At 40.0% G+C, this 13591-nt stretch overlaps 1 protein-coding gene across 1 annotated transcript in view; it reads right to left on the bottom strand.

Moving 5' to 3' along the window:
* Positions 1–2162: 2162 nt before the first annotated feature.
* The window catches only part of WDHD1 (WD repeat and HMG-box DNA binding protein 1), a 25884-nt gene continuing 14455 nt past the window's right edge, over positions 2163–13591 (bottom strand). Inside the window, exons 15-25 of the mRNA XM_057385256.1 lie at positions 12739–12895; positions 10935–11049; positions 9484–9615; positions 8788–9005; positions 7190–7320; positions 6470–6529; positions 5624–5667; positions 5318–5476; positions 4766–4938; positions 3656–3791; positions 2163–3085 (exon numbers count right to left, since the gene is read on the bottom strand). Coding sequence (XP_057241239.1) covers positions 2885–3085; positions 3656–3791; positions 4766–4938; positions 5318–5476; positions 5624–5667; positions 6470–6529; positions 7190–7320; positions 8788–9005; positions 9484–9615; positions 10935–11049; positions 12739–12895 — 1526 coding nt within the window. The 3' untranslated portion in view covers positions 2163–2884. The remainder of the gene's footprint in view (positions 3086–3655; positions 3792–4765; positions 4939–5317; positions 5477–5623; positions 5668–6469; positions 6530–7189; positions 7321–8787; positions 9006–9483; positions 9616–10934; positions 11050–12738; positions 12896–13591) is intronic.

The following is a 13591-nucleotide window of genomic DNA, read 5'->3' on the forward strand; positions in this document are numbered from 1 at the left end:
TAAAAGTCTCGCAGATTGAAAACAAACAAACAAAAGTCTAAACCAAATAGTAGACATTGAACTGTTTTCACCTGAAAATCCATTCCACATTTTCTGTTTCTTGGTCTGGCATTTCATTTCYGCTCGAATTAAGATTTATACTCATCCCTGTCCTGCCACTGCTGTTGCTGGATGAGCGCTCCCCGTCCCCAGCTCAGCTCCCTGCAAAGCTCCAGGTGATCAGGGATGTATTTGTAGCTCTGCCTGGAGCTGTGTAATAGAGCAAAACCCATCTCTGATGATAGAAATGTAACAGCAGCCTCATGGGAGATGATCCTCCYAGCACTAAAGCAGCTGGAATATTCCCTTCCAAGGTCTCAGGAGTCTGTTTGCTGTTTATTTTATGGCCATGGACAGAATCACAGTCCTGAGGGAGCTGGGAAAGGGCTCAGCCTGGAGAAAAGGAGGCTCTGGGGGGACTTTGTGACTCTGCACAACTCCCTGACAGGAGGGGGCAGCYGGGGCAGGTCAGGCTCTGCTCCAGGGAACAGGGACAGGATGAGAGGAACAGCCTAAAGTACCACAGGACATTTATTTTGGATATTAGAGAAAAAACCTTCACTGTGGTCTGGCTCAGAACAGGCTGTCCAGGGCAATGCTGGAGTCCCCATCCCTGCAGGGATTTAAAAGCCATGTGGATGTGGCACTTGGGGACGTGGTCAGCAGTGGCTTTGGCAGTGCCAAGGGAATGGTTGGACTTGATGGCCTTGGAGGTGTTCTCCAGCCTTAAAAATTCCACGATTCTGCCCACAACCATGCAGCTCAGATGCAAATTTTCAAATCTGGTGCTGGAAACAGCTTTGCCAGCTCTAACCAGCCGTGAGATCCGGACTGTGACACCAAGGCTGGGGACACTGGCTCTGATGAAACCCACAAATGCTCCACTGCAAAAACTGTTGAGCTGGGAGAAAAAAAACACGTGGAAATCAGGGATCTGCAGGGTGGTGCCCAATATCCCCAGTCATTTCCATGAAACCACCCCCTAAATCCAGGAGCCTCCTTTTAAACTGACCTTTGGCAGGTTTGTTCAGAGGAGCCACGTGATTGCAAACATCCAGCTCCCAGAAAATGCCCCTGGAAGTTTACTTTGGCTGTTTCCTCCCTCCACTGGGAGCCAAAAGGACTTTGGATGCTCTGYAGGACCAGCTGTTGTCAGCAGTGGGTGCCTCTCCAGGTCTAGTGGGAGGTTTCACTRGAGGAGAAAAACATTTCAGTTCACCAAACCCAAATCAAGGTGATTTTTCATCAGGATGTTTTCCTTACCCCTGCAATCCCATTTTTTCGCCCAAAACACCCAGTAGGCTTTACTGCCTAAACAGGCTTTACTGCCTAAGAATAAATCCCAGCCTCTGATACAATAATTTCTTTCCAAAGAATGCAGAAAAATCACTGTAATGTGCCTCTACTCTCCTGAGCTTCCTGCATTATGTCAATGCAAAAAATTATTTATGTTACTTGYTGCCCAGTATCAGCTTAAACAAATAAAATGTGAAATAATAGATAAGAATTGTGGAGGACAAAAGCATTGATGTTGTCAGGTCTTCAGGATTTTTTTTCTATATTTCCCCTCCCTGGCTGACATCACGACCCTGTTTTTTACTTTCTCCAAAATGCCCCACAGCCATTGCTAAAATAGTCCAATAAAACTCTTTTTATGCTAAAATGTAATGGCTTTTATTGAAATCTCACTACATCTTCAATCTACAGATTTTAATGTTAAAAGTGTGTTTTTAATGCATTTGCTTTTTATAGAATTGAAGAATTTTTAGGTTGTAAAAGATCTTTAGGATCATCAAGTCCAACTGATTTGTTTTCAGTATTAATCCCAGAATGGTTTGGGTTGGAAAGGATCCTAAAGCCCATCCAGTCCCACCCCTGCCATGGCAGGGATACCTTCCACTGTCCCARGGTGYTTCAAGCCCCATCCAACTTGGCCTTGGACACTTCAGGGATCCTTTGGGCACCCTGTGCCAAGATGAGGAGGAATGAAAAAAGTGAACAAGGAAAGGATGTGCAAACACAGGAAAAAATATAATTTAAGAACTCTTAAGTCTCAGCTGTTATGCTAGAAAGCTAAATTATTTTAACTGATCTTGAAAAGATGTTTCAAAATTTGGGTTTGCTTCAAATACATTTATTAGACAGAGTGCCCTGTCTCCAGAGCAGGGTAAAATCAACAGACTGCCTTAGGGCTGGGAGGTAGAAGTCTGTTTCCTTTCATTACAACTGCAAAGAAACAGCCACATTTTATTTAAAGAAACCAACATTACAGAAACAAACATTACAAATATTACAAATTCTGAGCACTTGCTGGACCCTGCTGAGGCACTGGTTGGGAAAGAACATTTGCACAGCCTGGAATGGCTTGGCTTTGCACACCTGACCTTCCTAAYTCAGCTCCTGCTCTGGTTTTCTATCCCTGCCCACATCTCCATTTCCATGAGTGTGTTACTCTCAGATGGGGATGGTAGGGAAGGCATTATTTTGCCTCTCTAAAAGCAGAGGGCAGATTTTGAATGCAGCTCACCCTCCCCAGAAGGGTTAATCTGCATTTAGCACCCAATGTCACAAGTGTTGAGGCACACAGGGTTCACCACAGCTCCACAGCACTGCCTGGGACTGTGCTGCCAAGGAACAGGCCCAGGAGCAGAACTTGTACAAGACTGTGAGAGGGGATTCCACATTTCCCTTAAGAATTGATAAAAAAACACTTTCTAAGAGACTATTTGGAGATGGGCACTCTTTTTGCCAGTACTCTTGGAGCATAGCAGCCAATTCCTCAACACAGAGGAGYTTCTTCCACGAATGCTTTCAGAACACAGACAATGAGAAGGCACCACTTCATTTAGCTCTGCTTGAAGGCAAAAGCTGACAATCTGTTGTTTGTCGATTTATCTAAAGGCTTGGATTTTTTGGATACATTTGTGTCCTCGGATTTCTGCTCCTGGTTCTTTTTCACTTCATCTTCTTCAGCTGTGGGACGCTTCCTCTTTTTGTCTTCTGCCGAGTCATTGACTCTTCCTCCTCTTGCTTTCTCAGTCCACACCTTTGAAGGAGAACAGAAAACTACTAATTAGGCCACAAAACTCACCACTTCATTTTCTACACCTTATTACTCTGACTTTAAGGTACTGAAATTATTCCTGAGAAGAACTAATAAGGAACTATTTCCTCATTTTCCTTCCTTTTAACAATGGTCCCCTTTGAAATTGGACTTCTTTTGAAACTGTGTAAGAAAYTGAAGATCTTAATTGTCTTTCTGGACAAATGAGGAACCCAAAAGACCTGACAAGTTACATTAAAACAAATTTAAGTCCCTGGGAAATAAGCCTGGCTATGTGACTTTAAACTCGTTCCTTTCTCTTTTGTTATGTTTTCATTGATTACATTCCTCTCACAGGCCTCAGTTTAGAAAAGCTGCTTTCTGGTATTGATTATTATTCAGTTTATATTTTCATAAATTATATGTCATAAATCATGGCACAATTCAAAATTGAAATCCATAAAGATGGACAAGAGTGGAATTTAAGGAAAAAATTCCTACCTGAAAATAACCCAGGGATTCACTGGAGGTAAAAAATTATCAAAACCACAGAATTGGAGAATGTTTTCTTACCATCCTTTCCTCTGATGTCAGCATTCTAAATCGACTCATGCCTTCTTTTATTACTTCTGCTTCGTTCAGATCAGGATTATCTGTCARAATGTTTGCTCTGTTCTCTTCCAGCCACATCTGAAAACCTGTCTTTGGTCTAAAGCAAGCACAYAAAAATTGTCTGGTTAAGAAGATTATAGGAAAACCTCATCTTCCCAAAACAAYATTTCTGAACAGCACCTAACTGGGTTTTTTTTTGTTCTTAGAAGACAAGACCTCTCAAGTGAGCAGCCTCCTCTCTCCCACTGCAGGWTGCTCAGAGAACACACTGACAAGGCAAGACTAAGTCAAGCATTTTTATTAAAACTGTGATATATATGGAGATTAACATTCCACTTTTAGAATGACAAAGCATAATGGTTCTCTTCCCTTCTGACAGGGTCCCATCAAATTAAAAATAGAGCACATTCATTAGCACATCTCAGCTCATCCTTTTCACAGGTCTCCTCGTCACTTGTTGTGGAACATCAGCTGGAAAGGTTCATGGAAGAATGTGAGTCCAAATGAGTAATAATTATCTTCATCTTCCTCAGTTAAGTGAGGCCCAAATGAAATGGGATTGTAATAATGCAGATTTCATGAGGACTGGGATTGTTAGGAAATACATTTGCTCCCCAGAAACAAGAGAGATTAGAGCCTTAGCTAGGAAGAGATGTGCTCCTCAGATGATTTAACTTTTTGTTGAGCTTCTCTTAAAAAACCACCAAAATAAAACTTTTTCACATATGATCCATAGCTTTTAGACTTTGAGATTTTCTGGAGATGTTTAAACTTTCATTTCCTATACTTGGAATCGACACAGCAGTATGGTTTCATTTATTAAGGTCATTACAAGTAGTACCAAAGCAAAAATCATTTCTTAGAGCCCCAAAATGATATTTTGAGTTGCTCATTTGTTATTCACTCCCACATTTCTGAAGTGGGTTCACCARTGTGACTATTTGTGAGCTAAGCTTTAATCTTCATGTTATATTTYTTTGGCCAGTCCAACATCTTCAGAACTAAAATAGGTTTTGGTCTTGCATTTCTATCAAAACTGGAATATGGCATTGAGATGCAAATATCACTCACCTTCTGTTTTCAGTGTTTTCCTGTGCAGTGACTTTGGCTTCTTGGGACTCATTTCCTGCTTTGACTTCAGCTTCTTGGGACTYGTTTCCTGCTTTTTCTTCTCTTTCTTCCACTGTTTTTTCACTGGKATTAGTTGCAGGTGTGCGAGGCTGGAAGAAGGAGGCTGCTAAAGACTACAGAAATTGAGAATAAGAAAGAAAAAGGTAAAGACACCTCACTCTCAGACAACACGCACCACATAGCCTAAGAAACCCCAAGCCTTTCCTAAAGACATAAAAAGTAATAATCACTTGCATTAACACAACATCTAATACAACCAATTTCAGCACAGCAGATGTTCACACTATTTAAAATAAAAGCTCACAATTCAGTACATAAAGTAATTTCCACAATTGATTTTTTTCTGCTGTTTCATGTGCTTTCATAGTTTTAAATGAATTTTGCCATCTAAGCTGCTTTGCTCACAGGGTTTCATAATTGATAAAAGCTGGTAAAATTCAATTTTTTGTTCTTTCCTCCCCGAAACCATGTAAGAAAGACTGCAAACATTACCTGCTTGGTCTTGGGTTTGGGAGTCAGAGGTTTTATAACTGGAGGGTTCTGCTTGTTTACAGCTCGACTGYTGGACGAAGATGTTTTCTTTGAGTATTTGCTCATAGTGTCTAAAACATTTGCTGAGGGGACCACTGGGTCCTTTTGGCTGGATGACACCTAGAAAAAAAAAGATAAGCAGGTGTTTTATTTATTTGCTRTTWTATTTATTTATTTATGTTCCCCTTCAAGGCACCTGCTATACTGGAAACCAGACAAAATCTGTTGTGGTTTTCAGAGCATCACAATTAAATGCAAAATTCTTACCTTAAATGGATTCACWCGTCCTCGGCTGCTGGATGCAACCAGAACTGTTTCAGGAGAAAGAAAAAAGAATTTAAAAATGTGTGCCCTCAAACATGTATCTGAATCTTTGGAGCAATGTGCACATTTTAGATGAGTAGAAGGACATTTTAATAACCCCGTGAAGGTTATGCTGTATGTGCTCAGCTATTCTTAGCTATCAGAAATGCCACACAGGACCAGCAACTTAAAATATAAACCCAAAGGAAGACCCAGTACTTCCTCCACTCCCAAATCCGTTTCCACTCCTATTATTCTTGCTCAAGGGTTGGCAGGTTGCTGGAGGTCACATTMTGCCCCTGCCTGCCCACACTCACAGTTCCACATCAGGATTACTCACTCTGCCTTGCAAGTAATAAATGTGCCTGTGATTAGTGAAACAAATCCACTGATCACTGCTCTCATTTCTYCCTTGYCYCAAAGAATGCCYTCATGGCATAGCCAGGCAGGCACTGATTCAGCATTTGGCACAGGTAGGGCAATCAGAAAGTGTAAGGGAACATCTTTAGGTAATGGAGACAGGATAGAGAACCTCTTAAAAATGTCAGAACAACAATCAATGCAACCAGGCCAGGCTGGACGGGGCTTGGAGCAATCTGGTCTGGTGGAAGGTGTCCCTTGGAATGAGATGAGCTTTAAGGTCTCTTCCAATCTAAGCCATTCCATGATTCTGTGAATTTCCCATTTGAAAACACCGTTATGCAGTAAATTTAAGTAGTAATTGGAGAATAGAGGATAAACACAGGAACAGATACTGGAAGCAATGACAAAGGGGTCATCCTTTTATCCTGGAATGAATTATTTACTCACCAGACTTGGGAGTAATCACCTCTGCTGGAGTGACACCTTTGGAGAAAGGATTTGGCACTCCTGAAAAAAGGGGTACATATTTAASTGCAATAAAATGYCACAGGATAACTTATTWAAAAAAMCCCAAAAAACCAACAAACAGTCAAGTAATTAAGGATGGGRCTTGGAGCAACCTGSYCTAGTGGAAGGTGTCCYYGYCCACAGCAGTGGTGCTGGAACTGGATGATCTTTAAGGTCCCTTCCAACCCAAACCATTCTATGATTCCWTAATTACAGAAAAATTAWCTTTATTTTAAAGCATGATTTTAATTTTCAGACAGTACAAACACTTTTACAAAACCATCTGTTACCTCTACCTGGATTTAGAGTTGTATATTTATTTCTTAAACCTTAAGCTCATTTCTTATATTGTGCCCAGCAAACTACCCATCCATCAATTCAACTCCTACAAGACTGGAGCTGAAAGAAAAGTAACTGATTAGAAGGTGACCCAGACCTTWAGGAATAAAATCAGGCAACAGAAAAAAAGTCCCCCAGGGCCCTCCAAAGGTTACTGAGCACAGTGCACACACGGCTGTGACACAGCAGCACACAATGAAATTGTTTCTCTGCAGTGACTGCAGGCACAGGCTGGAATATGGACCCACTTCATTCTCTGTTCAATCTGCAAAAGTTAATCTRGATAACTTCCAGTTTATTCGCAGAACATATTTTTCTTACTCTGTTTCTGCACTTCTGGGGTTTCTTCTGCTTCCTCATAKGCATCAGTTTCTTCAGCATCTTCCACTTCTTGCTCCTGCTGAACATTCCTGCCTGGCAGCCGACCCCACTCCGTGGCAGAGCTGCTGTAACTAAAAGGAAGGAATTCAGCAGAAAGGAAGTGGTCACCAAATTCAGAAGGAAAATTGAAACAACCAACAGCAAATTTAATTTAGGCAATGATAACAATAACATTTGGCATTTATGTGCATTATACCTTGATTAAACTGTGATGATTAAAGATTCATTAAACACTACATAATTTTATTGTCAGAGCACTTTGCAACAAATAAAAATGTAAATATTAAAGATCTTCTGTAATCTCCATTTAAACACATATACTTCCAGTATCATCAGATCACTTTTCTGCATCCATGAATATACACACAGATGGTAACATGGATATAAAATTTCATACTGAAGGCATCAAGTTTTAACATTTAATCGATTATTCTCTAAATTCCCAGTATAGAAGGATGTACAATTCTTGCTTTTCCTCGTACAATTTGCCAATTTCTAAAATCTGTATAATATACATAAACAAAAGGCTCATTTCTTTCAACCAAAACAGTCAGTATTAGATTACTCTGGTACTAAGAACAATAGAGTGTGATGGATTTTAACCCTCAGAGTGGTTGAAGTTGCAGACATGGGATTACAGCTTCCACACATGATCCAGAAGAACAAGCCAGAGCATTTAGAAATTAGTTTTGACTGTGCAATTTCACACAGAAGAAYAAGGGAAGAGACTCCAGATAAGTTCAGGGACTTACCACTTCCTTTTGCTTAAATAAGTCCCAAACTATATACATAAAGTTGCCATAGGAAGGCATTGCTTCCAACAGTATGACATAAATAAATATAAATATAAATATTTAATATTATTATACATTTAAATATGTTTAAAAAAGCCACACAACAGTTTTAAAAATCCCCACTAACACAAACACACACCCACACCCACCCCACTTTTGCCTCATCATGTTTTACAAAGCAAGTGCAGATAGGAGACGAAAGTTTGATAGCACAGATATAGAAAGAAAAAGAATGCAAAGCCAACCTGTGTGTGTTCCATAGCTTTGAAGAGCTGGGATTAGTTAGGAGGGAATAATACTAAATAAAATAAACTGGGATACTGAAAAAAGGGAAAGTGGAGAAAGATAGGATTTTAAGACAGGTGTAGAATGAATTAAGATTGAGAGACCCTAACAAAGAGAAAAAAAAATAGGTGGGAGTCAAATAACCAAAGGTAGGGAACGGTGGAGAAAAAAAATTCCAGTCAGAGCCACTTAGTATTGAGCCTGCTTTGGGTTTGAAGCTGTTGGACACACAGGAAGCAAGAAGTGGAGATATTTCCTTCTGTGCTGCTATCCTGGGATTGATGAGTCCTCCCAAGATAYCACCAGGATGTACCATTTCACACRCACAGTTCACAAGCAAAGCAACACMAACTGTCACTTCACCACAAAGGTGCAAACATTGGGCCAGAAAAGTGCATCAAAACATGAMCAGAGCAGTAAAAACCACCCCAGCTTTTTAGCCACGGGAATTCGCGTTACCCAGCGCTCGCGTGGCTTCGGAAATCCTCTTCCTCCTCTTCATCTCCCTGTGCTGCTGCCAGCTCAGAGGCTTTTTCCACAGCCATCTCGCTGAGGCGCTGAGCCAGGTTCAGCCGGCGGGAGCGGGAGGCGTATTTGATGGCCAAATTCACCACGTTCTGTGTCATGAGGTCAGCGAGTTCCACACAGCGGAACTCACGCTCCAGCTTACAGGAAAGCTGCAAGAGAAGAGGCCTGGGCAGTCAAACACTTCAATTCCACAGCTCCCTCAAGACTCTTGCAGCAGAATATTGTGGTTTTGGTGGAGTTAATGAATAAAGACAAGCCACCAATAATCATGAGCTACATAGCAAAGGAAAGGCTTTTTATTTCCTTCTTCCCCTCACCCTTCACACTGATAAACAAAAACATTAACTGCAGCCTGCCTTTTACCAGAGTCTGAACTGGCTGGATCATCAAACCCTAGCCAGACTCCTAAGAGGAATCACACCAACATTGACATCAAATGCCCTCTACAAATCAATTATAGAATCATAGGATGGTTTGGGTTGAAAGGGACCTTAAAGTTCCTCTCATTCCAACCCCTGCCATGGGCAGGGACACCTTCCAGTAGACCACATTACTCCAAGTCCTGTCCAACCTGGCCTTTAGCACCTCCAGTCTCAGGGATTCTTTCTATTATGTATTTGTACTTACAGCAAACAGCTTCATTAGAAGTTCCTGCTGCTCTTTCACTGCCTGATTTTTAGCATTTTCATCAAATTCATAGCCATTTTTGGATAGGTAATCCACGTGGTTGTGAAACACAACAGAACGCCAGTACTGCTCCTGAAAAGGGAGGATGTGTGTTGGAATTCAGAGAGGAGAAAACATAAAGTCTAAAAATTTACATTTTATCCACTTATTCTTAAATTTTCCTTTCCTCTGACAATGAGGATGAGGAGTAGACAATTCTCCTTRAAGTCAATGCTTACCAAGGAAAAGACAGAGAACAACCACACTTATACAAACTGATCCAAACAGTTGCYATATGTGTTGAATTTCATTTATATTACAGGCCTGCAGCAGGATAAGACCTACATGTTCACCAATATACACGATAGAGAATTCTAGAACAAGTTGATTATTTTATCTGCTGTCCCACAGMAAACTGGAAGTATTCCAGAATAACTCAGTAAACTTAGGAGTTTACCTGTGAGACACAAACAGAAAATACAATGCAAGTATGGCCATTAGACCAGGCTAACCCTGTTCAAAATAGTTATAAACTTTTTCAAAACCAGTATATTTTCACCAGATGTACTGGAATAATTTTTCTTTGCCTACACATATTCCCTCAAGCCAAATTAAGAGTTTCTGGCATTCTCGTCCCATTATTTTGGGTGGAGGGAGGAATGGAAGAAACACTCTATCAGATAAAGAACACAAAGACTTAACCAAATGAAGAATTCATTAAAAATGACAGTGTGTTTACTATTGAAACTTCTTATCTACACTTCTATCAAAGAGAATAAATTTAAATAGCATTAAACTGTTCAAAAGCTGAAGTKAGAATTTTATGTTTGTTTCCCTTTTGGGCATTACAACTGAGCATCACAAGCTTGAAATACTTAAATCAATAAAACCTGAAGAATAAACACAGTGATTTTGTTAAATGTTGTCCATGGGCACATCTTGCTTCAACCAGCCTCTAAAAAAGCTAAGCCAGAAGATCTGTTTTTTTCAGTGATTCTATGAATTGGAATATTTAGTACTTATTYGAAAAAAATTATTTTCCTAAAATAGCAAAAACCAAACATTTTCAGGGTGTCTTGACTGGGATCCCAAAATCTGGTATTACTACCCACTAAAAAAAAAGTGAGAGTGAGAAAGAGTACACTAGTCAGAAACAGATCCTGTAAACACAATTTTGCACCAGCTTTATGTCAGTTTAATTTCATATTCTTCTAGAAACAGTTGTGAACTAAATTAGAAAAGGTACACAAAACACTGAGCCCAAGAAACACAATAAACCCCCTTGGCCACGTGTTTTACTCAGGGTTTGCACTATCCTCTTTCACAGCAGAGGTGATTAATAGCACTCTTGTATAATCCCTGCTACAGGGACACCTGAGACTGCCAGCTGTGGGCTCCACACCAKTCCATACCTCCATCTGGCCCTTCTCTGTTGTAACTTGACAGTAAGGAAGTTTAAAAGACAGAATTGCTACGGCAGGTCGTGGCAGAGTGGGAGGGAACCGGGCTCCTTTACAAGGAATACACCTGTGCACAAGAGAAAAAAATATCTACAGTCACCAGATGTTCCACATCTAAACCATGTCTCCTAAACAGTAAGATACTTCAAGAGGATTTGTTCTTTGGAAAGTAAAAATTAAATGACTGGCTTAAATACAGCAGTGTGTGAGATTGCATGATAAAGGGTTACTTTTATATGGCAAAAAAAGAAAATATTTCAAAATCAGCAAGGCACATGCTGCTCTTGTTCACACTTCAAACTCCAAATGTGGCACATAACACACACTGATCTTGATCTCACATAATATTTGATTTAACAGCTATTACAAAGAGTGAATGCAATATATTAAAATCAAAACCCAACTGAAGAACTGAAGGCAGACTTATTGTTTCATCATATTTAAAGGAGCAATTTCTGATAACAATAACTTAAGCAAACCATTGACTGGGGAAGAGCTGTATTTCCTGCAGCACCAATGCAGCATTGACAAAAACATCTGAGTTTCTAAGCTGCTCTTTCAGAGACTTAACAAAAAAGAACAGGAAGCATCAGTGTTCTGGCTATCTCTTAATTAAGGCATGTGGTGTTTCTACAACAACCCTCCCCCCTCCTTATCTTCATTATGCTGCTGGCTTTGAGGAAAATGTTCTTTACAATCCAGACAGCAGCACTCTCTTTCTGGGAGTAGAAGGAAAAACTCAGGATGAGAGACTCACAGTTGACCATCTTATCAATGTGATGTGTCCTGCACATTTTTGGTGAATTTTCTGGAGGCCAACATARTGACTTGGAGGGAGAAACAGGCAGGGAAGTGACATTTAACAGACATATAAAATTATTTCCCTTATTCCAAAAAAGCAGAAGATTACGAAGAATGTAATAAATTTAAATAAAATGCAGTCTCCCACCAAACTCTACAATTGCCCATGACTAGTAAAGTAACAGAGTCTAAATTTCAGTAAAATATGTGAGCTGGTGGATTCTGCCCTGGCAGAAGGACACAGACCATAAATAAAACAGGCTACCATGAATAAAAATGRCCACAAATAAAGCTTAGCAACAAAATATCCAGCATGCACATCACACTAAAAAGAAACAGTAATTTGGACACACCAACATCAYATTTTATAAAGAAATGGTTAACTTTCAGCTAAACATTTGAGCAATTTAACACCCAAAATTTTCCTTCCAGGCCACAGTTAAAATATTAATATAATAACAGACAGCTCTGATTTATCTATGTCTAATGACATAGGTGAGTTATAGGATTGGATTCTTTTCAAAGGCACAGAAGAGGAAAACATAGAGAGGGGAAAAGCTACCAATAGCCCCAAAATCCTGGAAAAAAAAAAAGAAAAAACAACAAAACCATCAAAAGCAGAAATAGATTTAACAACTACCATAACTTTAGAAAGTTTCTCTGCAGCTTTATGAATGTGTCAATAAAGTGCACRCACACCTCTTAGCCAAGGCAAAGAGCCATAATTAATTGGTTACAAATGATAAAACTAATGAGTTACTCAAAACCAGTGTAATAATGAATCCTCCAGGCAGAATTATATTTGGGAAGTTAACATTTGCTGAGCATATTTACCAGGCACCTGTTTCAGCACAAGCTGAAGTTTGCAGTTTCTCTCTGTAAAAAGGGATTGAAAAGGGATCCTCTGGGATTGAACACCAAGATAAAAKGAGCATTTCGTTATGAATTATCTGACCTGAGCTGCTGGGGATTTTCATGRATGCCAACGACCCAATAATGATCATATTTCCCTTTGCAATGCTCTCTGGTGTTGCACACTGGAATCCAAGTGTTCCCAAGACCTCGGTTCAGCATCCGCACGATTCCCTCGGAATCCACGTAACAAGGGGTACCTGTTTATTACAAATTAAAACAGTTCCTCTGGCAGGCTGCTAATTATAACCCAGCAGGAGGGAAGTGGAGGATGCAGCTGGGAAATGATGGTTTACACTTGTCAGAGACGACATCCTCTTTCCCAAGCACAGCACAGAACAGTCAGGAAAAGGCAGTTTCCTTGGAAAGATGCGCCACCTTCTGTCAGCCAGCACCACTGCTGGTTAACTGACAARTTCAAAATTAAAGCATTTTATGGASAAATCGAATTTATACTGCTTGGGCAGATTCCCAAAGGAAATCAGCTATTATACAATTAATTTTTATGTTTATTGTAAAAGGTCCTCCCAAACTACYAACTTTAGGGGGTCAGGGAGCTCTTATGGTGTTCTAATACAGTTTATTTCTTTGGGCAGAGCTGGAAAATCATTTAGGAGAACAAGTTCTGATAACATTTGAATGTATTCGTAGTGGGAAAATATTTCTGACAAATACATTGAAATAAAGATAAAATTTTGTTAAGTGATGAGATTGGAAAAAAAGTTCAAGTCCCAAGATCAACATCATTAAAAGGGCATTAATTAGCCAAACTTCTGCATAGACTAACAGGATRGTTTGGGTTGGAAGGGATCTTAAAGATCATCTTGTTCCAACACCTGCCACAGCCAGGGACAACTTCCACAATCCCAGGTTGCTTCAAGCCCTGTCCAGCCTGG

This window comes from Malurus melanocephalus, unplaced genomic scaffold (genome assembly GCF_030028575.1).
Source record: "Malurus melanocephalus ecotype Western Australia unplaced genomic scaffold, MMel_1.1 scaffold_802, whole genome shotgun sequence".
In the NCBI taxonomy this organism is placed as follows: domain Eukaryota; kingdom Metazoa; phylum Chordata; class Aves; order Passeriformes; family Maluridae; genus Malurus; species Malurus melanocephalus.